The sequence below is a fragment of the Plasmodium fragile genome (genome assembly GCF_000956335.1).
Source record: "Plasmodium fragile strain nilgiri unplaced genomic scaffold supercont1.5, whole genome shotgun sequence".
Lineage (NCBI taxonomy): Eukaryota > Apicomplexa > Aconoidasida > Haemosporida > Plasmodiidae > Plasmodium > Plasmodium fragile.
Window position 1 is genome coordinate 390518 of NW_012192585.1, and position 19903 is coordinate 410420.

At 46.9% G+C, this 19903-nt stretch overlaps 6 protein-coding genes across 6 annotated transcripts in view; 3 read left to right on the top strand and 3 right to left on the bottom strand.

Annotated features, from left to right (window-relative positions):
* Positions 1-1868: 1868 nt before the first annotated feature.
* On the top strand, positions 1869-6206 carry AK88_00665 (Aur protein kinase; the record flags this gene model as incomplete). The annotated part of the gene is made up of 1 exon (XM_012478311.1): positions 1869-6206. One exon carries the CDS (start codon positions 1869-1871, stop codon positions 6204-6206), a length of 4338 nt encoding a protein of 1445 aa, XP_012333734.1.
* Positions 6207-7311: 1105 nt separating this feature from the next.
* Positions 7312-8359, top strand: AK88_00666 (uncharacterized protein; the record flags this gene model as incomplete). The annotated part of the gene is made up of 5 exons (XM_012478312.1): positions 7312-7471; positions 7647-7726; positions 7844-7976; positions 8106-8189; positions 8286-8359. 5 exons carry the CDS (start codon positions 7312-7314, stop codon positions 8357-8359), a joined length of 531 nt encoding a protein of 176 aa, XP_012333735.1.
* A 365-nt stretch (positions 8360-8724) lies between these two features.
* On the bottom strand, positions 8725-11479 carry AK88_00667 (uncharacterized protein; the record flags this gene model as incomplete). Its single annotated transcript, XM_012478313.1, has 6 exons — positions 8725-8775; positions 8948-8989; positions 9203-9298; positions 9504-9579; positions 9700-9818; positions 10268-11479. The coding sequence occupies 6 exons, from the start codon at positions 11477-11479 to the stop codon at positions 8725-8727; spliced, it is 1596 nt and encodes a 531-aa protein (XP_012333736.1).
* A 995-nt stretch (positions 11480-12474) lies between these two features.
* Positions 12475-16491, top strand: AK88_00668 (uncharacterized protein; the record flags this gene model as incomplete). Its single annotated transcript, XM_012478314.1, has 1 exon — positions 12475-16491. One exon carries the CDS (start codon positions 12475-12477, stop codon positions 16489-16491), a length of 4017 nt encoding a protein of 1338 aa, XP_012333737.1.
* Positions 16492-16748: 257 nt separating this feature from the next.
* AK88_00669 (uncharacterized protein) lies at positions 16749-17166 on the bottom strand (the record flags this gene model as incomplete). Its single annotated transcript, XM_012478315.1, has 2 exons — positions 16749-16886; positions 16981-17166. 2 exons carry the CDS (start codon positions 17164-17166, stop codon positions 16749-16751), a joined length of 324 nt encoding a protein of 107 aa, XP_012333738.1.
* Positions 17167-18247: 1081 nt separating this feature from the next.
* The window catches only part of AK88_00670 (uncharacterized protein), a gene marked incomplete at both ends in the record, with an annotated part of 1999 nt that continues 343 nt past the window's right edge, over positions 18248-19903 (bottom strand). Inside the window, 2 exons of the mRNA XM_012478316.1 lie at positions 18248-18442; positions 18561-19679. Of these exons, the coding sequence (XP_012333739.1) occupies positions 18248-18442; positions 18561-19679 (1314 nt within the window). The remainder of the gene's footprint in view (positions 18443-18560; positions 19680-19903) is intronic.

Sequence of the window (19903 nt, forward strand, 5' to 3'; positions counted from 1 at the left end):
AAGGACCACCCTAACGGATGTAGTGGAATGAACTACTCATACAAATTGGGGCTCTAAGGTAGAAATGCTTCCCTTCATAGTGTAAACTTTTCCGGGGCAAAATGTCCCCAGTCGATAGGCCACAGAAGCAGCGCAGGTAATTCGCGGTTCGCCCTTGTGCTGATGCAGAAGGGGATGGGGTGGTGATGGTGTTCCTTTCCCCGTTGGTAATCGCGATGCGACAGTGTGCATCCAATGGGAAAAAAAAAAAAAAAAAAAAAAAAAAAGACCCAGTTATGTAGACCAAACGGTAATGTACCTCAAACAGAATTATCTCCGGGACGCATTCATCGTGGGTAGCTGGGGGTGTAGTTTACACTTTTCCCTTTCCCCATGTGTGCAAATGTATAAGCCTTAAATAATTAGTTAAGAATGGACAAGTCGCTTCACCTCCTACAACTGCACTCAGTTGTGGTTGCGCGATTGGCAAGGCAGAACATGGGATGCTGCAGGGACATACCAACAGAGTGGTATGCACTGCTGACCATTTGCATAAAACCATTTGTGTATTAAAGGGAAACTACCAAAGGAGGGAAAAAAAAAAAAAAAAGGGAACACACTCTAGGTGATCCCTCCGAACAAAATGTGATGCCTTCAGGGGGGGTAGTAGATCTACTGAACACACCTACGGATAACCACTTCACATTTGGCACTTTCAAATGGAACAACGGGAGCGAGGTTGATCACAGTTCACGGCAGTCCATAAGACTTACACCCCTACACATATATATATATATATATATATATATATATATATATATATATATATCTCGAACGGGGTAGATGTGCTACTAACAATGCGTTAGGGGTAAGTATCCCTAGGGATTCACTTCCCTTTTTTTTTTTTTTTGCTGCCTGAGGTGAAGCTTTTTTCCGCTGCCCCTTGCCCTCTTTAGACATATACAAAAACAAGGACCACGCAGAAGGGGGGGGGAGTGCGATGCGCGTGGAGTTAGCGGAATGTATTAAAAGCGAGGGCCAAAAAAAAAAAAAAAACGGGGGGAGAAGGCATGCCATTGCTTAACACCAACAATGCTGTATGTGCAAAGCGCGGAGATGGAAAAAAAAAAAAAAAAAAAAAAAAAAAAATTCACTTAAGAAAAATGAGCGAATAGGGACATCCCTCTGGAAGATGGCCAGCAAGCACGTGTGATCTCCGAATGGGCAGCTGCGATTTGGAAGCGGAATTTTATGCAGGGCCATTTGTGAAGGGGCGTTTGCAAAGGGCCACCCGCACAGGACGAATTGCACACCGCGAACGCCACGCCGTGCGCACGAGGGGGGACACCGCCCAGAGGGGAAGACAATACAAAGCGAGGGGCGCAACGCCCTCAACACAGAAATGCGTCCAGCGTGAAAGGCAGTGCGAGCCGAGTCGAAGCCACCTTCATTTGCTCCACGTCCTTGTATAACGTATAGCAGGGTAAAATGGAACAAAAAAATTATTATATCCTCACGGGCTAGCAGCTGGGCAAGGCACTTTGAAGGGGATTTTTTTTTTTTTTTTTTTTTTTTTCTCTCTGTTCCGTCCGTTAGCCTGTCCCCTTTACACACCCTGGTGAGTATGCACTCCCATAAGCCACACGTAATGAAGTGCGATGGGGAGTAGAAACTCGCGGGGGTTGGCGGTCACACAACATACACGTATACACACACGCACGTGCACACACCCCGCACCTGCGTCCACGCCCATGTTCGTGATGCATCACCTCCTCCTGCTAATGTATAATGTAGAAAGGTACACACAAAACATATCTGTGTGCGTCCTTCAGCTCAGCCAAGCGGCAAGCTATTCAGCCAAGTCACACTCACCACAGCCTTAACAAAATATGAATAAACATAAAGCAACGAACGACCATGTGAGAACAAACACCAAGAGCTGCCCTCATGATAATGGTGATGCAACTGACAGACGGAGTAGGAACACCAAGAATGAGCAGCCACACCAACCAGACAAGTCAAACAATGCAAGGAGAATAAACTCTGCACACGCTGTTATGCATACTTCCACACCTGTTAGTATGAACAACCCTCAGAGTGAAAAAGGAGATAACCCAACTAAGAGGGCAAACATTATTAGCGTGCAGAGACAGCTACACAATATTTTTTCTAAGAGCGAAAATGAGAAGCGAGACGTCAGGCGTGGCCTAGTGCGGACCGGAGATTATTACCCTCAGGGGAACAACACCACGCAGGTACATTGTACAGACACGTGTGAGGGAAAATTCAGGGCGGAAAATCGCCTGCACTGTTCAGGCAGAAAAACAGACCAATCCTCAACCATTCGTACACAGTTGACACAAAAGAGGGATGTCCTCGTGAGGTCCAAGAGGACCAACAATAACAGCTGGGACTCTGCCTGCAAGAGGAAAGTCGATTGGGATGACGCAGTAGAAAATAAAAAACGCAAACCACCTCATTCGTACGACAAGAGTGGTCACTCTGCTAGCAGCGCCATTTCTTGTACCAGCGTGGGGGACGGAAAGGCGCAAAGCAGAGGTCAAGACGAGGAGCACGTACGTAGAAGCGCCACTGGTGATGATACCCATGCTGCGTATGTTGACTCTGTTGGCAGGAGCATGGGGATATGTGAACTCAGGAGAAGAGGCGAACTCGGTGGAGGAGACCCCGGAATTAGGCCATGTGGTGAGGGGCATGAAAAAATGAAGCCATGTGTAAGAGGCGAGACATCTGAAGGAACAAGCCAGGCAATGGATGAGACGCGAGGCGAGTCCTCTCCTTTTGCATTAACACCAAGTGATAAGCTAGAAGATGTGCCTCTAAACGGAGGAAGCAGAAGAGAGAAGCACCATGTGAAGGTCCACATGAAGACAAAGGAACATTCCACACCTGCTTCGAACATCCCAGTGGTGAGCGATGATGGGGACAGCACCGTTGAGGTAATTCAAAAGGGGGGTCCGCCAAGGAGGGAGGAGATTGCTGGACCCATAAAATGCCATGAACAATGCGTGAGGCAGGAGAAAAATGTATGCACAGTGCAGGCAGATCAACAGGAGGTTCCTCTACATAAGGACACATATATCGGTGCGACAAGGAAGGGTAGCGTGAAGGACAAATGTATGCACTCCACGGATGTCTCTTCTTTCCTTTTTCAGAGGGGAGGGCTGCATAAGGAGAGGAAAGATGAGATAGCTGTGGAGGTGGTCAGCAGGTGGAAGCCCCATTCCTCCAAGCACGACAAGTGGGATGATACCGACAACGCATTACCTGTACATGCACAAATGGAGAAAGGAAAGAAAAAAGGTCTTCATGGTACCTACCTGTTTACACAAATTAAAAAGGCGTATGAGGAGAGGGTGTCCGTTGGTCTTCAAACAAATCGTCCCACGAAGAAAACACCTGAACATGAGGAGAAGAAAAATGTGTTATCACATGGGTGCAAGCAGCGGGGGGGAGAACTGTGTACGCATAATTTTTCGCATGATGATCAGGTAGAGAAGGAGTTAAGAAGGACACACACAAGTGGTGAATCGGTGAAGGATACATTTTTGCATGAACACATGATTAAGACCCGCGTTGCTGTTCATGAAGGCGACGCACCACCTGCCAGTGATGTGACCGTAGTTGGGCCTTCCTCAAAAACTCAGAGGGAGGAAGCAGCACCCCCGCCTAACAGACGCTTCGCCGCGCACACACGCTCCTCAAACAGTAAAAGTATAAAAACGATCAAGGGGGGGTTTACAGAGGGACAAAAGAAAGGGACGTCAGCTAGCCAAAAGGCGAGTGTAGTTCCAAGAGGAATCGCTACACAGTTAACAAAAACGAATAACAAAGGAATTGTACAACATGAAAGTGAAAGGAAAAATATCATTTTTTCATCTGGTAAGGGGGACAAAGACAAGTCAAGGGCGACCTTCACTCGGGTCGTCAGCAGAAGGGAAGACGGAGCGGATGCACCTGGTGGAGCGGACACGGTGGAGACCCCATGCTCTAACCTCCTTACCCCAACAGCTTGGCCAAAAAAGGAAAAAGAAAAATCACATAAAATACCCCCAATGAAAAAGACTTATGGACCGTTCAGGTCAAATAGAGGGGTGGGACCTTTTGTAATGGGCAGGATGAACAGTCACCCAGGGGGACCCCACGGAAAAGAGAGAGGCAAGGAACACCCCAACGAGGAGGAGGAGGCGACTAACCCAATGAGTGAGATGACCAACACAAATCTGGTCATGGGGGACGGGGAGAGGATCAAAAGACACAATGGACTCGGTGGCAATAAGGGTAGTAACAGTCGTAACGAACCGCCATCTCGAGGACTCCAAGCAAAAACCACTGACCCTGCCACGAAGAGAAACCCGCCCCAGCAACACAGTAGCATCAGTAGCAGCAACTACAACCACAACAACAACACCGGCTACAGTAGTAGATCGGCGAAAACGCCCAGGGCCTTGCCAAGCAGCACCAGCAACAGTTCCTTTAGGGTTTCTAAAGTGTGTCCAAGCGAAAGGGGGAACAAAACCATCACACACCTGTACATACAGGGTAGTAGAAACGTTCGGGCCAAGGAAGAAGGTAAAGGGGGAACCACCAAACGGAACAATGAAAGTCAACACAGCAGCAGCAGCACAGCTTCAACGAGAATGCGGTCGGCAAATGTGGCTGGTAGTAACGTCCAACTGTGTAGGAAGAGACCACTGGTGCCCATCTCCAAATGTAGAGGCAACACTCATGGGAAGAGCGCAAATCAAACAGATGCAACAAAAACGGGTTCTAGTTATATCGTAGCATCGAGGCGAAACGTACAGGAGACATGTGTTCAGGATGAATCCCCCAGATGCAACCTCACCCATTTGAGCAACTCGAAAAAAGCCATTAAGAACAGCCACCTGCATTACAAAGATCCTATAAGTGAAGAAATGGAAAAACACAAGAGGGATCAAAAAAAAAAAAAAAATGTAAAAAGCAATTCAATTCCTGCTGGTAATGTAAACAAGGGGAGAAAGAGCAGCAATTCAAAAAATATTTTTTTGGGTGCACAGGATAAATGTGGTGGGGAGGGACAATATGGGGCCGGTACATGTAGGAAGCGCAGCGATAGCTATGACGAGAGGGGAAAACAACACCCCAAGGGGGGTGGAAGTAGCTCTGGTAAAGTTGGACCTAGTCACGACGATGAGGGAAGAGAGAGCTGCTTCGCAAAGGAGACACTAAGTGATAATGCGTGCAGGAATGAATCCAGTAGCTCTGCCAGCCAACGAGAAAGGAAGGAGGTGTCCTATTTTGAATGGTTAGCAAGGGAGAAGAAAAAGAAGGAGGAGGGTGTAGGCACAGGGGAAGGAGCAGTTATAGGTGATGGTGCATCTGCACAAGGAGGGTCAGCAGAGACAGAAGCCACTGCCTGCGAGGTGAGCGAGAAAAATTTACTAAGTGACGTACTGTACGAAGAACAATACCATTTGATGCTACAACCACTGAGCGCCTTCAACCTTAAGCAAAACGAAAGGAATTTCGAGCAAGAAGATTTTATTGTAGATAAGAACCCCATAGGAAATGGAAGAACAGGATTGGTTTTTAAAGCCATAATCAAAAAAGAAAACGAGGATGTAGCATTGAAGGTGATGGCAAAGGACACCATCGCCTCATTGAATATCGAGCGACAAGTCCTTAAGGAAATAATAATTCAGGCCAGCTTAAATCATATAAACATTTTGCAGTTAATAGCATATTTTGAAGATAGAACCCGTTTGTTTTTGATTCTGGAGCTAGCCAATGGCGGATCGATAAGAAACAAAATGAAAGCAGATGCACAACCACTGCTCGAAGAACAAGTAGCCTTATACGTGTACCAGATAGCAGACGCCCTGGCATACCTACACAAATTTAATATAATTCACAGGGATCTGAAGCCTGACAATATATTGTTACATCACTCAGATGTTCATAAAGGAAATCACATTTACAAATACGGGGTGGTAAAAATTGCTGACTTTGGATTCTCATGCCAGATGAAAAATAAAAGACAGAAGAGGAGCACCTTTTGTGGGACCGTCGATTATATGCCTCCGGAGATCATCAACCAGATTCCCTACGACTGCAACGTTGATTTGTGGTGCCTCGGCATTGTCATCTTTGAGCTCCTCGTCGGCTTCCCGCCCTTCACGGACGACACCCAGGTGGGGGAGAGCGGCAAATCCGTGCATTACTGAACCGGTGTAGTGGCGAAGCGGTGTAATAATGAAGCGGTGCAGTGGTGACGCGGTGAAGTGGCGTCTTCGTTGCCGCCCTGTGCATTATCCACGCCGAGCACCCCTTATAAAATTTCCTTCCCCGCCCCTTTTACCAACTGCAGGAGCGCATATTCAGCCAAATCAAGGAGCTCAACTTCCATTTCCCCAAGGCAATTTCGTTGCAGGCGCGGGACCTCATACTGAAGGTGCGTCGCGTTATAGTTTGGCGTTCCGTTTAGTGTGGTTTTTTCCTCTCTACGATTCTCATGTGTGATGCCTGCCCATGCGCGCCAGTAGCAGTGTTGACGCCCCAGCACACACTCATGTATGTCCCTTTTCGCTTCACCTTTTTTTTATCTGCTTCCCCTCCCCCCTTTCACGCCGCAGCTATGCAGTAGAACGGCGGACGAGCGCATTTCAGCCGAAGAGGTTAAGACCCACCCCTGGGTGAAGCAGTTCCTGTAGGCGATGATTATCGTTGTTGTTCTGTGGAGCGACCCGCGGAGATAAATTCACCGGACCGTAAGGACCACGCAAAGGAGCGGCAACAAAAAAATAAGAAAAAAAAAAGAACACCTACGTGGGGGTGTGCGCCACATTTGAGGAACACACACACACACAGTTGTAGATTGCCACGGCTACCTGTTCCCCATAAGTTTCCCAAAGGACAGATCGCTGCTCCCGAGTGGCACTGTTAAATGAGTTTTCAGTTTTGTTTCGTCCCCAGCACTTTGCGCATATTTATTTTTTATTTTATTTTTTTTGTATGTACACGAAATTTGCCTTATAGAAGGGTTTTTACATTTTTGAAGATAAAAAAGTATGTTGCCTTTTTTTTTTTTTTTTTTTTTTTTTTTTCTGTGTGTATTCGCTAGCTAGCTAGCTACATATTTTTCTTTCGAACTAGCCACAACATTATTAGCCTTCCTTTGCAACTTCGTTAATTTATAATTTTTTTTGTCACGCGTTTGATAGTAGCGGCAGAGGATTGTCTGTTCTTCTCTTCTGTCGGGGAAGCAGTCTGTGTAATTTTTTACAGGTGCCTACCCAGCCCCTCTGCGCTCCCTTTTTTTGTGCCTTGCCAATGAAGCCGCTGCGCCTCCTCGTGCTGCTCATTTTACCCCTTGCTAACAGTGCGAGGGGAGAAAACCCAGGTGGTGGCAGCGGCGGTGTAGCGTTCCCCCGCGACTTTGAAAAAGACATGAACGAACTGGACTTGAGCGGCCTGGAGGAAGAGCTCGAAGGTGGTGTGTTTCCTCCTACATAAAAAAGCATTTTTCATGAACGTGCCTGTCAGGCGAGCTGTTCTTCTTGAGGGATGTCATTCGAACCGGGGGAAAAAAAAAGATATGCATGAGTGAACCATGCACCCTGTCCATCACGTGACCCCCACGTGACCCCCACGCGACCCCCACGCAGGCATGGATGATGTAGCACACAGGGATTACTACCAGTACGTGACGCAGATGTACGTCTACGTGCGCGTGGACAAAAAATACGTAAGGGTCATTAGTGGGCAGGGGGGCACGTCTGTGGCTGTTGCAACACCAATCACCACAGCTACCTTCACGGTCATTGCCCCTACATCAGCGCTGTCGCTTTACACCCCCTCTTAGAGGACGTACCGAAACCACCTGCAGCTGATCCGCCTCGGGGAGAAGTACATGACGCTGTTGCAAAACGCAATGATGAATGTTCAAATGAAGAAAACAGGACTTGGGATTTTCACATGCTTTTACCAGGACAAAGGTGGCTTCATCTGGCGGCACACGCCATGTGCACACGTTGGTGTAATGAGGAGTGCTCATGCGCACACCCATATAGTTGCTCCCCACACACACAGGTGCGTGAAGTGTTGCCATGCTCCCCCTCCCGCAGCCATCACGGAAAACCTAGTTACGTACTTCCTCATGCAGAAGGAAGTGGACTTTTTGGAAGTCGGCTTCGATAGGCGCTTCCCAGGTGAGCATTCGCTCGCCCTCTCTACCCACGTGGGAGGCCCCGCAGACCAACTACTCACTCCTTTCACCCCTTCACCCTTCCCTTTGTGCTGCGAAGAGGGAAGATCTGCGCCCATTGTTGACGTTGACGAGCGGGTAGAGCCGCAGGGGGAACCAGACGAGGAGTTATAGGGTCATACAGGAGCAGTAAAGAATGGGTGGTAACGAACCGGACGCGAAGATAAAGTGTTCTCCTCTCCCCTCAGAAACGGCTAGGAGAATTCTGTGGGAAGTAAAACCAGCATGGATGCACACGGGATGTAATGACATTAAACCAAATTGACATCAATAGGGTATCCCCTTTTCTTCCCTTTTTTTTTTTTTTTTTTTTTTTTTTTTTTAACAATGATATAATGTGTGTTCTTTTCAGGGGAGAAATTCCCCCCCAAAAAAAAAAAAAAAAAAAAATTAACATACATATTATTAAGCAAACAGTTGAGGATCCCTCCCTCGTTTGGTTGTCCACATGATCATGCTTCTTCAAGTCGGCACATCGGTTAGGGTAAGTTGGGATTAATCTTCATGCGGTCGACGTTGGAAGTGTTTATCTAAGTAGGAGGATGAAACACATGCACACTTTATTTTTTTTTTTTTTTACGTAGAGGGGGGGGAAATATAATTTCGTTTCTTCTTCTACACCAGGGGTGGAGTTAAGTGGGAACAACGACGCTCTCACTATGCGCACGAACCATGAAGGCCGGGGTTTGTAAATAGCCGCACGAGCAGCATATTCCTGTCCACGACCATTTTCCTAGCTTGGCGCTGCACTGGGAAGGGGGGGAAGCGCGGCGTGTCTGTACACGCAACGACTGTACATGGAGTGCAGACATGCAGTGAAGGCGCCGCGAGGACCGCCGCATGACACATCAACTGGGCTACACAGTCACCTCTTTAGGCGAACCACAAAAAGTGCCACTAGTGGAATCGCCCCTTTCCCTTCACAACGGGGAGAGAAGTGGACAACTCGTGAATTACATTTTTGTTTGGGCAAATCAATGCGCCCTTCATTTTATTCTCCGTGAGGACCCACTCCTTCTTCTCGATAAAGATGCTTGTGCAGGACTGCCCGTACTGTAGAAGGGGTAGAAAAAGGGGGCCAAAAAAAGGGCGTCGTGGTGATGGAAAATTTACAAACCAGGAGAAGGAAAAAGATGTGAATAAGACGGCCAGCATGGGTTGGTGTCTCCGCCCCAATAGAACACGCGCCGCCGAACTCAGTGATTAATGAGTGAGAGAGCAGTTCGCCCCACCCCATTTTGCCCTTTCCCTTGGTCACCTTTTTTTTTATCTTGTACTTGTCCAGCTCATGCTGAATGATATCATTGTCGTTGAAGAGGGTAAGTCTGCAGAGTCTGCAAAAAGGGAGGGGGCGATCATGTAGAGGTGATGCAATGGGGACGTGTCGGTGAGGGGGAGGGTCCGCATAAAACGCGTCCGTCGCTTCCAACGAGAGCCGCTCACCAAGCCCTTACTTGCACCTAAACTTGTATGTCGGTTCTGGCTCATTTTTGAGGTTCATACATTTTAGCCTCTCCAGCCCACCTCGGTCGCTCTTTATCTCTTCATAGACGCGGTGGTATTGGCTTCGTCCCTTTGCAGGGGGAGGGGAAAAGGGGGGAAAGGGTCAACATATGTAGGAGCACCCAAGATTGTATGGACCATGTTTGGGTGGTAGCGTGCAGGAAACTGTCACGTAAGTTAAGATGGGCCAAACAACTACCGCTCTTTTTACAAAGTCGGAGAAAGGCCACTCTTATCCCTATCGCCGAAGGGGTTGTTGTATAAAGCAGCAAAAAAAAAAAAAAAAAAAAGGGAAGCTTAAACTATGGAACAAACGTGGGCATCTGCCCCTCTCCCCTGACGCAACACATGCAAATACGCACGGGCACACGAATTATCACTCACTAACACATGCATGTGCAGGTGAAGTGCGATTGTGTCCACTCAGACTCGCGCCGCTATCGCTGTCGCCGCCGCTGCCGCTATCGCGCGGGGAGTGTCCCTCCCCCCCATTTTTTACTCAATTTTTTTCAACGTTACATCTAAGGTGTAGTTCATCTTCTCGTATAGAAGCAGCTGCCTGTAGAAGCCTTCGTTGGGGTGGGCAAAGGGGTAGCGGTCCTTAAGAGTTGAAAAATTTTCAGCAATGCTCTTCCCATTCTTCTTCGAAATGTACGAAAGGATGATGGAGGAGCACCGAGAAATACCAGCCACGCAATGCACCAAAACATTTTTATTATTCTTAATCACGTCGTCGATGAAGGCATGGGCTCTGTCCACATGGTTCAGGATGTTTTCATCAAAGGTGTCTAGGATGTCCAAATACATATGCTTCATTTTATACACATTGCTGAATGGCACCATTCTATTTTTTTCATCTCTCAGCATTCCATTCAATTCACACACTGTTTTTATGCTGCCCTGTGATTTCTGTCCTTTCAGGGGGTGGGGGGGCGTCTTCCCATCATTTCCTCCAGGCACTTTTAAATCTTCGGCACTTCTAGAAACCCCCTCAGGCTGATTCTTCCCCTCCGTTGGTTTCGCACTGCCACTTGGACTAGAACTCTTCTTGTCAAATAAAGTTTTTTCATCGGCCAAACTGCAGCTCCTCTGTCTCGTTCTGTTCTCCTGACCTTCGTTGCCCTTCACACCCTCATCGTCTAACGCTCCATCCAAGCACTTCTTTATCTCCTCCTCTGCTGATGCGGATATGTCGTTCTCTGCGACGGGGACGCAATTCACCTCCACGTCGTCCTTCAAGTGTACCATCGCCGTTATGTAATCATCAATGGTCTCCTTTGTAATTTTCTTTTTAAGAATTTCCAGTGGGTACAGAATATAATCGTAGTGCGCATATGGTTGTGCAAACAGGTCCTCCTCCTTGCTGTCTGTTGCACCGTGGGAAGGAGTATTCCCCCCGTTGACCGAGTCCCCCCGCGCGCTGGTACTACATGGAGTTAATTTGGTGGCCGACTGATGAGGGCCACTTATCGGTATTGACGCGTTTTGGCATAGTGGCAAAGAGGAGTAGTCCCATCCTCCGGGGTCCCTCAACAACTCCCCCTTGCAGTTTAAAAATTTGTCTTTGTAAAAAATCTTCCTGTTCTCCTTGGGGTCATGGTGGCACCACTCGATGCTCATGCAACGGAAGCACGTCAGGACCCCCCCGATGTTCAAATTTATCAGATGGTAAATATCGTTTGCATTGTACACGTTGCTAATATATATGTGGTCGAACACCTTGACAATCATTTTTGGCCGGTACGTCCTCTGTGTGCATGTGATGGGTAGGCACTGGGGAATGGGTTGGAGAAAAAGTGTCACTTGCACCTGCTTTCGCCCCTCAATCTGTAGTGCTCCTCGCTAATGGGAAAAAAAAAGGCTTTTCTTCTTCACAGCGAAAATGATGTGAACAGTGTATCAGCTTGGCTAATCTTCTGCAAAATTATTTTGTGCGCAATCTTCCTACATGCCCACACAAGGTACAATTTCCCGTCCGTGGCGGATACCATCATGTGTTTAAAATGTTGATGAATACCTTTTTCTTTTTTGTGTAGCTTTTTTTTTGTATTTTTTTTTTTTTTGTTGACGTTTTTTTTTTTCTCTTTTTTGCCTGAACAGTTCATACATTTTTAGTGCCTTACGTGTTTTTAATTATTTTATTTTTTTTTTTTTTTTCCCAAGTGCCAACATTTTAACGTCAATTTGGAGTTAATATATATATTTTGGTGTTACCTTCCACGTCCTGGAGCAATAGATAGATATATATATAACATGCCACAAGAAAGTTCTTGCAACATTTCTTTGGCGCTTCGATCCTTTTTCATTTTACCTCTCAGATGAGAAGCCAGTGCAAGCGCGAATTAGGCTTGACGCTCTTTTCGTTTACGAGGCGCTACATGATGATATGTTTAGTTGCATGAAAAAAGAGGTATGGCCCCAACGAGTCCCTTTCCATATGGCTGCATTCTTCAAAAGCCCATTTGTATGAGCATCCTCCAACACGCGGAGTGGCTCACGGGAGCAACTTATATATGTTCCTGTTTCCCCGGCTGTGCCGCGCACAACTCCGTGGAACATCCAGCGGGGGTGAGAAGCGACAAGATTGTAGCGCGGAGGACTGGCGACGTGGTGTAGCAGCGCGGCGCAGTCGTAATCGCTACATCCCCCATTAACCGCTACAATAGGTACTCCCTACTTGACCGTTGTAATCGCTACCTTTCGCTTGACCGACATATAGGCATCCAATGGGGGCGAAGCGCAGTGAGTACGATCCGGAGAAATGGGAGGGCGGCAAGAAGCACAAGTACGGGAAGGAGGAAATGAACGGCGGGGACCACGATGGGGACGTCCAGTATGACCTGGAGATAGAAACCCGCCTGGAAGATGAGGAGTCGGAGAATCCCCTCGGCAGTAGAGCAGTCGGCACAGTCGGACGAAACCACAATCACATAAACATAGGAAACCTGAAAGACGAAGTAGTGCAACATGACTTCAATAATGATGACCTGGATGACAAAACGCTAGGGTTGGTAAAAGACAAGTCCATTAGAAGAAGAGAAAATGAATTTCAGAGGAGAAAGTACGATTATATTATGTCCCCAGGGAGGGCTGACCCCTTTGGAGAGCACAGCCCATCCCCAGGGGAGAGGACTTACGCAGATGTGATGATGGACATAAATAATGAAAGTCACAAAATGAAGCTCACCAGTGGCGGTGCAAAGGGTGGTGCGTCCGCGTCGACGTCTGGTCAAGCTGGAGGCAATAGAAAGATGAGGTGGGGGGCGGTCATAGAAAGTGACTCCGTTGGGAGGAAGTCGGGGGAGTCAGCCACGTCTAGTAAAACAAATGAAGGAATGAAAAAGGAACAAGGAAGAAGTAAATGGGACGCCTTGTCTGATGAGGAGAGTAAATCGATTAGCTTTGGTAACATGCCCACACCCGCACCGTCCAAGTGGGTTGACACACCCTTCATACTGAACGACGGGGGTGCAGTAAAGAAAAAAAAAATATCACGGTGGGACAAGGTTGGGGAAGGGACTGCTGCGTCAGCGGCTGATAGCCTCTCACAGAGTGACATGATGAAGACACCCAAAGTTGTGGCACATGGTGGGGTAGCAGCAGCAGCAGCCACCCCAGGAGGTATGCTGAAAACGCCTTATATCATGCCGGGAAGCGGTAACTTCGTCAACACCCCATACGTGCTGAACCAATTGGGTAATGCCCATTCCATGCTCACACCCATGACCCCGGGAGTGAACTCCATGGCCGTCGACTCGATTATAAAATTGAAAATAAAAAATGAAATGGAGATTCGAAACAGGCCACTAACAGATGAGGACCTGGATGAGCTGCTTCCCTCCGAAGGGTATGAAATTGTGGAACCGCCAGAGGAATACGAGGCGATAAGAAGGAATAAATTAAAAGCATTTTTTAAAACAGTTGCCAGCAGTGCGGGGACTCCTCTTCTAATGGGTAGTGGAGCCACCACATCCCTGCAGGACGACAAAACAGGGGAGCACCCCACAGGAGCAGTGCAACAAACCCCTTATTCAAATAACAATGTGATGCATAGCACATTGGTTAGTGGAACGATGCCCAGCGGCACCCCCTTTTACGAAATCCCAACGGCGACGACAAGTCAGATGCAGGATGGAGAGGGGGCACATGCGCAGTCGATTCTGCAGAGTAGCCAATTCCAAATTAACAATCCTCAATTGTTAAGCGAGTTAAAATATGTGCAGCTAAAGAATGAAGATTTTATTTACTTCAGCAAGCTGTTTCAAACAGTCGACGAGAGTGACTTATCACAGGATGAATTGAAGGAGAGGAAACTGATGATTCTTTTACTTAAGATAAAAAATGGAACACCCTCTGTTAGAAGGACAGCTCTAAGGGCTATCACAGATAAGGTGAAGGAATTGGGTCCGGAAATTTTGTTCAATTTAATTTTGCCTCTAATGATGCATAACACATTGGAGGACCAGGAGAGACACCTTCTTGTGAAAGTGATTGACCGAATTTTATTCAAATTAGATGACCTGGTCAGACCGTATGTACATAAAATTCTGGTGGTTATTGAGCCGTTGCTAATTGATGAAGATTATTACGCTCGAGTGGAAGGAAGAGAAATTATAAGTAACTTAGCCAAGGCTGCAGGGCTGGCCACGATGATCGGTATTATGAGGCCTGATATAGACCACCCAGATGAGTATGTAAGGAATACTACTGCTAGAGCATTTGCAGTTGTTGCATCTGCACTTGGTATTCCATCCCTGATTTTATTTCTAAAGGCCGTGTGTCAATCGAAGAAGAATTGGGAAGCCAGACATACAGGAATTAAAATTGTGCAGCAGATTGCTATACTGATGGGTTGTGCTGTTTTACCTCACTTGAGGCAGCTCGTTTCTATTGTGGCTCATGGGTTGCATGACGAGCAACAGAAAGTAAAAACGATCACAGCGCTTGCCATAGCCGCTTTGGCAGAAGCAGCAGCACCATATGGGATTGAAGCATTTGATTCTGTTTTAAGACCTCTGTGGAAAGGTATAACAGAACACAGAGGTAAAGTGTTAACTGCATTTTTAAAGGCCATTGGTTTGATTATACCTCTGATGGATCCATACCATGCAAGTTATTATACGAGAGAAGTGATGGTAATTCTTATTAACGAGTTTAGCTCCCCGGATGAGGAGATGAAAAAGGTGGTGCTCAAGTGCGTAAAGCAATGTATACAAACGGAGGGCATTGATAAGGATTACATCAACCAAGAAGTGGTGAACCCATTTTTTGAAAAATTTTGGGTTCTAAGAAGTAGCCATGATAAGAGAAATCTACATCTGATAGTAGAAACGACAGTAGAAATTTCAAACAAAATAGGAGGAGCAGTTGTTATAGCTAGAATAGTGGATGACTTGAAAGATCCATCTGAACAATTCAGAAAAATGGTGATGCAAACGATACAAAGCATTGTGAATAATCAGGGGGTAGAGGACATTGACCAAGCATTAGAAGAACAGTTAATTGATGGTATTTTATACGCATTTCAAGAACAAGCCTCTGAAGATTATTACGTGTTGTTAAACTCATTCGATGCGATTGTAAATAAATTACAAGTTAGAATGAAACCATACCTCCCACAAATAGCAGGCATTATAAGATGGAGACTGAATACGCCTCTGCCGAAAATTCGACAACAGAGTGCAGAACTTATAGCAAGAATTGCTAATCTTATGCATTTGTGTGAGGAACATCAAATGCTAGGGCATTTAGCTTTATACCTTTATGAATACCTCGGGGAGGAATACCCAGAAGTGTTAGGCAATATTATAGGTGCGTTGAAATCTATTGTAGTGGTGTTGGGCGTGCAAAATATGACCCCACCTATAAAAGACCTCCTACCCAGGATAACGCCAATATTGAAAAACCGACACGAGAAGGTACAAGAGAATGTTATTGACCTCATTGGTATTATTGCAGACAAGGGAGGAGACTTGGTGTCTCCTAAGGAATGGGATCGTATATGTTTTGATCTCATTGAGTTGTTAAAATCTAATAAAAAATTAATTAGAAGAGCAACCATACAGACCTTTGGTTATATTGCTCGCACCATTGGACCTTTTGAAGTATTAACTGTCTTACTTAATAATTTACGGGTTCAAGAACGACAACTCAGAGTATGTACTACCGTTGCCATTGCTATAGTAGCAGACACATGTCTTCCATACTCTGTCCTTGCTGCACTCATGAATGAATATCGAGCCCAGGATTTAAATGTACAAAATGGAGTCTTAAAAGCGCTATCCTTTATGTTTGAATACATTGGCGAAATTGCTAAAGATTATGTGTACGCAGTGGTGCCTTTACTCGAACACGCTCTCATGGATCGTGATTTAGTGCACAGGCAAATTGCAACCTGGGCTTGTAAACACTTAGCTCTTGGCTGCTTTGGCTTGAACAGAGAAGACGCTCTCATTCACTTGCTAAACTACGTATGGCCAAATATATTCGAGACATCTCCTCATCTTATTCAAGCTGTTATTGACTCCATTGATGGGTTCAGAGTGGCCCTGGGACCTGCAATCATATTCCAGTACCTAGTGCAGGGCATTTTTCACCCCTCCAGGAAGGTGCGAGAAATATATTGGAAGATTTATAACAACGTTTATATCGGCCACCAGGACAGCCTCGTCCCCGTGTACCCCCCCTTTGAGCGCCTCGGCGACAGCAACTTTGCGCGCGACGAGCTGCGCTACACGTTGTGATGGGGGGGGGGGCAGCCTCTGGGTGCACCCACACCGCGTCCCCCCGTTTGTTTGTTTTTGTGTTTCCCCAAGTGGTTCATTTGCGGGGGGTGCTCATATACACTTTTGCGCAGTCACGTCGAAATTTTTTTTTTTTTTTTTTTTTTTTTTTCTCCATGAGATGCTCCCGGGAATAGCTTCTTTTCTTTTTAACCGTCCCATGAAACTACGAATCTGTTCAGGCGCCCGCAGCGCACACAAACCGAGTGTGAGCATCATCAGTCCTGGAACTCCACACGGTGGGCCCTCAAATTCAGGAAGCTTCCGCGGTACTGGTTGTTCCTGTTCTTGACGAGCGGCGACAGGCACTTCTTGGGCGGGTCGTATCCTTCAATTTTGAGCGGCGGAATTTTCACCTGCGTAGGGTAGAGCGGTGAAGTGGCGAAGCGGTGAAGTGGTTAAGCGGTAAAGTGATGAAGAGGAGGCATGCGCCCTGCGCAGGAGGCCCACCTGTCCCTTGTCCCAGATCAGCGTCCCCTTCTTTATCGCCTTTATGTACTTCTTCCGAATCGGCAAGCGATTGTAAAACTGCTGCAAAATGGAGACTGAGTTTATGTGGCTCTTGTACCTCCTCTGGCCTACGAGGGTCGCCCAGCAGCAGCTCCTTGCTGCTCCGCAAATTAAAAGGCTCGCCATCTCTTCACATAAATGGAAACAGGAAGGATGCGTTCACTCATAAATTATTCTCGTTTTGGTACTCAGCCTTTTCGCAACACACACAGCCGTATTGAGGAGGGGAGGGAGGTTTATCCTTCCCTTTGCAGGTTTTGCCCTTCTTAGAGTTGACTCCTTCGTTGTGCCGGTCAGCATCACACGTTTTGCAATTGTAAAAGCAGCGCCTCCTAACAGAAGGAGTGAAAAGAACTTTACTCTGCATGGTGTATTGCGCTTGCACCTTCGCGGAGTACACATCACACCCCGCATGATCCGTCTCCGGGGTTGACCACCCGTTGAATGGGCCACTCACAAGAGGGTGCAACTATAGGATCACTTCCACCATCGTGAAGCATTAAATGGGGGGAAGGCACCCACGCTTCTTAAAGGAACGCCTTTTTTTTTTTTTTTTTTTTTTTTTTCCGGTATTACCCCACTTTAGGAAGTAACAACTGTATGCTAATCAATGCGATGGTTATACTTATGTAGCTAAATGATTGTTCCCCCTTCTGAACAAGTTTAAGGGTTGGTACAAAAAAAAAAAAAAAAAAAAAAAAAGGGAAATACACAAACGGACGTTTGTTAGACTTCCCCATTAGCTACTCTCGTGACATGTAAACGTTTGAGGGGGAAAGTGTTTAAAATGGAGAATAAATAATTAGCATGGAAAATTTTGCTCCATGTTAGCGATTACCCCTGATGCAATATACACATAACGGTGCCCTTTCTACCTGTGTGCTGCTCCGTGGTGATCACCACCCCGTGTTTGATCATTCATTTTTTTTTGTTAATTGGAGGTTGCCCCTCGATGATGTTTCTCCACGTGGAGGGTGGGGACATCTTCATTGGTGGGTTTAATTTTTCAGGGCACATCTGACGTCAAAGGTTGGCCCAATTGTAAGCACCCCGGTTTGGCTGCACCACACATGAATAAGGCACACACATGAATTTCCCCTTCAGTTCACATTCACAAGGGGCACACGTGCTGGTAGGTTATGCCCCATACCTATTTGATCAAATGCTCCGCTTGTGCAGTGGTGGCGTGTCTTACAGGTCGGTCCACTCAGAGCGCATTGCGTGTCTCCATCCGGTAGCCCCCCCTGGGGAGGTTCGCCCGCAGCTTCAATATATGTAGCTTTTTCTCCAACGCGGCGATCTTCTTTTTATTCAACACTGCTTCGTTATACAGCTGAGAGTAGGTCACGACCAGGTGATTTCTAATTCCGTCCTCATTGTGGAGCGCCGGTTTTCTAAGGTGCTGCGCGTGAAGGGGGGGAAAAAAAAAGTGTGCGAAGTGAGTCGTGCGGTTAGGCGGCTCTTCCGCGCACTCGCTTGCCAAAGTCGTCCATTCACTCTTTGGCCACCGACTCGCTTACCATGGGAACCAGGTTGTGGACCCAGAAGCGGTTGTCCGGGTTCTCGTACTTCCTGTCAAACTTCGAGGTCAGGCTCTGCGCCTTGAAGTTCGCGTCCGCACATTTGTTCTTGAGGCTACTCAGTAGCTCGGAGATCTGTCCTACATGATCGTATTCACTTTTGAAGGCATTCGTTTCTTCCATCTTACCATGATGCTCCAAATTGGTACTACCCAAGTGGAACCTCTCCTTTCCATCCCTGGAACGACCAGCCCCCTCTTGGTAGTAGTAGTCAGGTAACATACTTTGGTACGTAACTGAATTCGGGTTGTTCAACTCGTCATTGTAATGCACAAAAGGAGGTCTTGTGGGGAGCTCCCTCTTTTTGTAGCAACAATTCGCCTGAACATGTTCAGAAATATTTTTCTCACCATATTTCAATATATTAATTCTCTCCTCTATATCGTAATGGTCCAAGGAATAAATGTTGGAGTAGTATGTCAGTAGGCCTTTTTTTATATCGTCTATGTTGACTTTTATTTCACCTATTCTGGGTGGGTGCATGTTTGTCTTGGATGCGATGGGATTTTTTATCCCCTTACTGCTGGGCGCACTACGGTCGGTGCTTTTGTGGTGTCCTCCTTGCCGTATGACCATATGACCGTCATAGTGACAATCGGGGTGCCCTTCCATATTATCACCCGCTTCGTCACCCTGCTGGGGATAGTCCCGCTTGAGAGAATATGCGTTCTGTCCCTGTGCAGGAGGAATCACCGGCACGAAGTCACGGGCATCCACTTTGAATAGCTCCCTTTGCATCTCCTTCACTTGGTGGGAACTCTTTAGCACATTCCGTAGCACTTCGTTTTGAAAAATCAGATCCTTCTCCATGGCCATCTGCTGCTCCTTGATCATTTTTGTTTTCCCGGTTTTATCGGTGTGATGTTTGCGATGGGTGCTGTTGTTGTGATGACTGCTGTTGTTCCCGTCGTTGTCCTCCTCAATCCTGGATAAGCTTTCGTAAGGGAAAACGTCTTCCCTCACTCCGCACGCAAATTGCGAATTGTATACTTCGTACGTGTCATGGTGTGGGTCATGTCCGGTTCCATGGACGCTATCGCACGCCGTGTTTTCGATGTCCTGCAACGTGTGTGTGTGTGGGGAGGGTGTTTATGTGGGTGAAGCAACTCAACAGTGGTAACATTTTTCCGTTGTGGCGATCTCCCCCATTTTGAAAATTTCCGACCTCAGCCCCATCGCCTGTACTGTTCAGGCAATTTTCCCCTTTTGTGTGCACCCACCTGTTGGTAAGCTTCGCTTACGCATTTCCCGAGTTCGCTTAGGCCGCGCTCCGCTGAGGGATC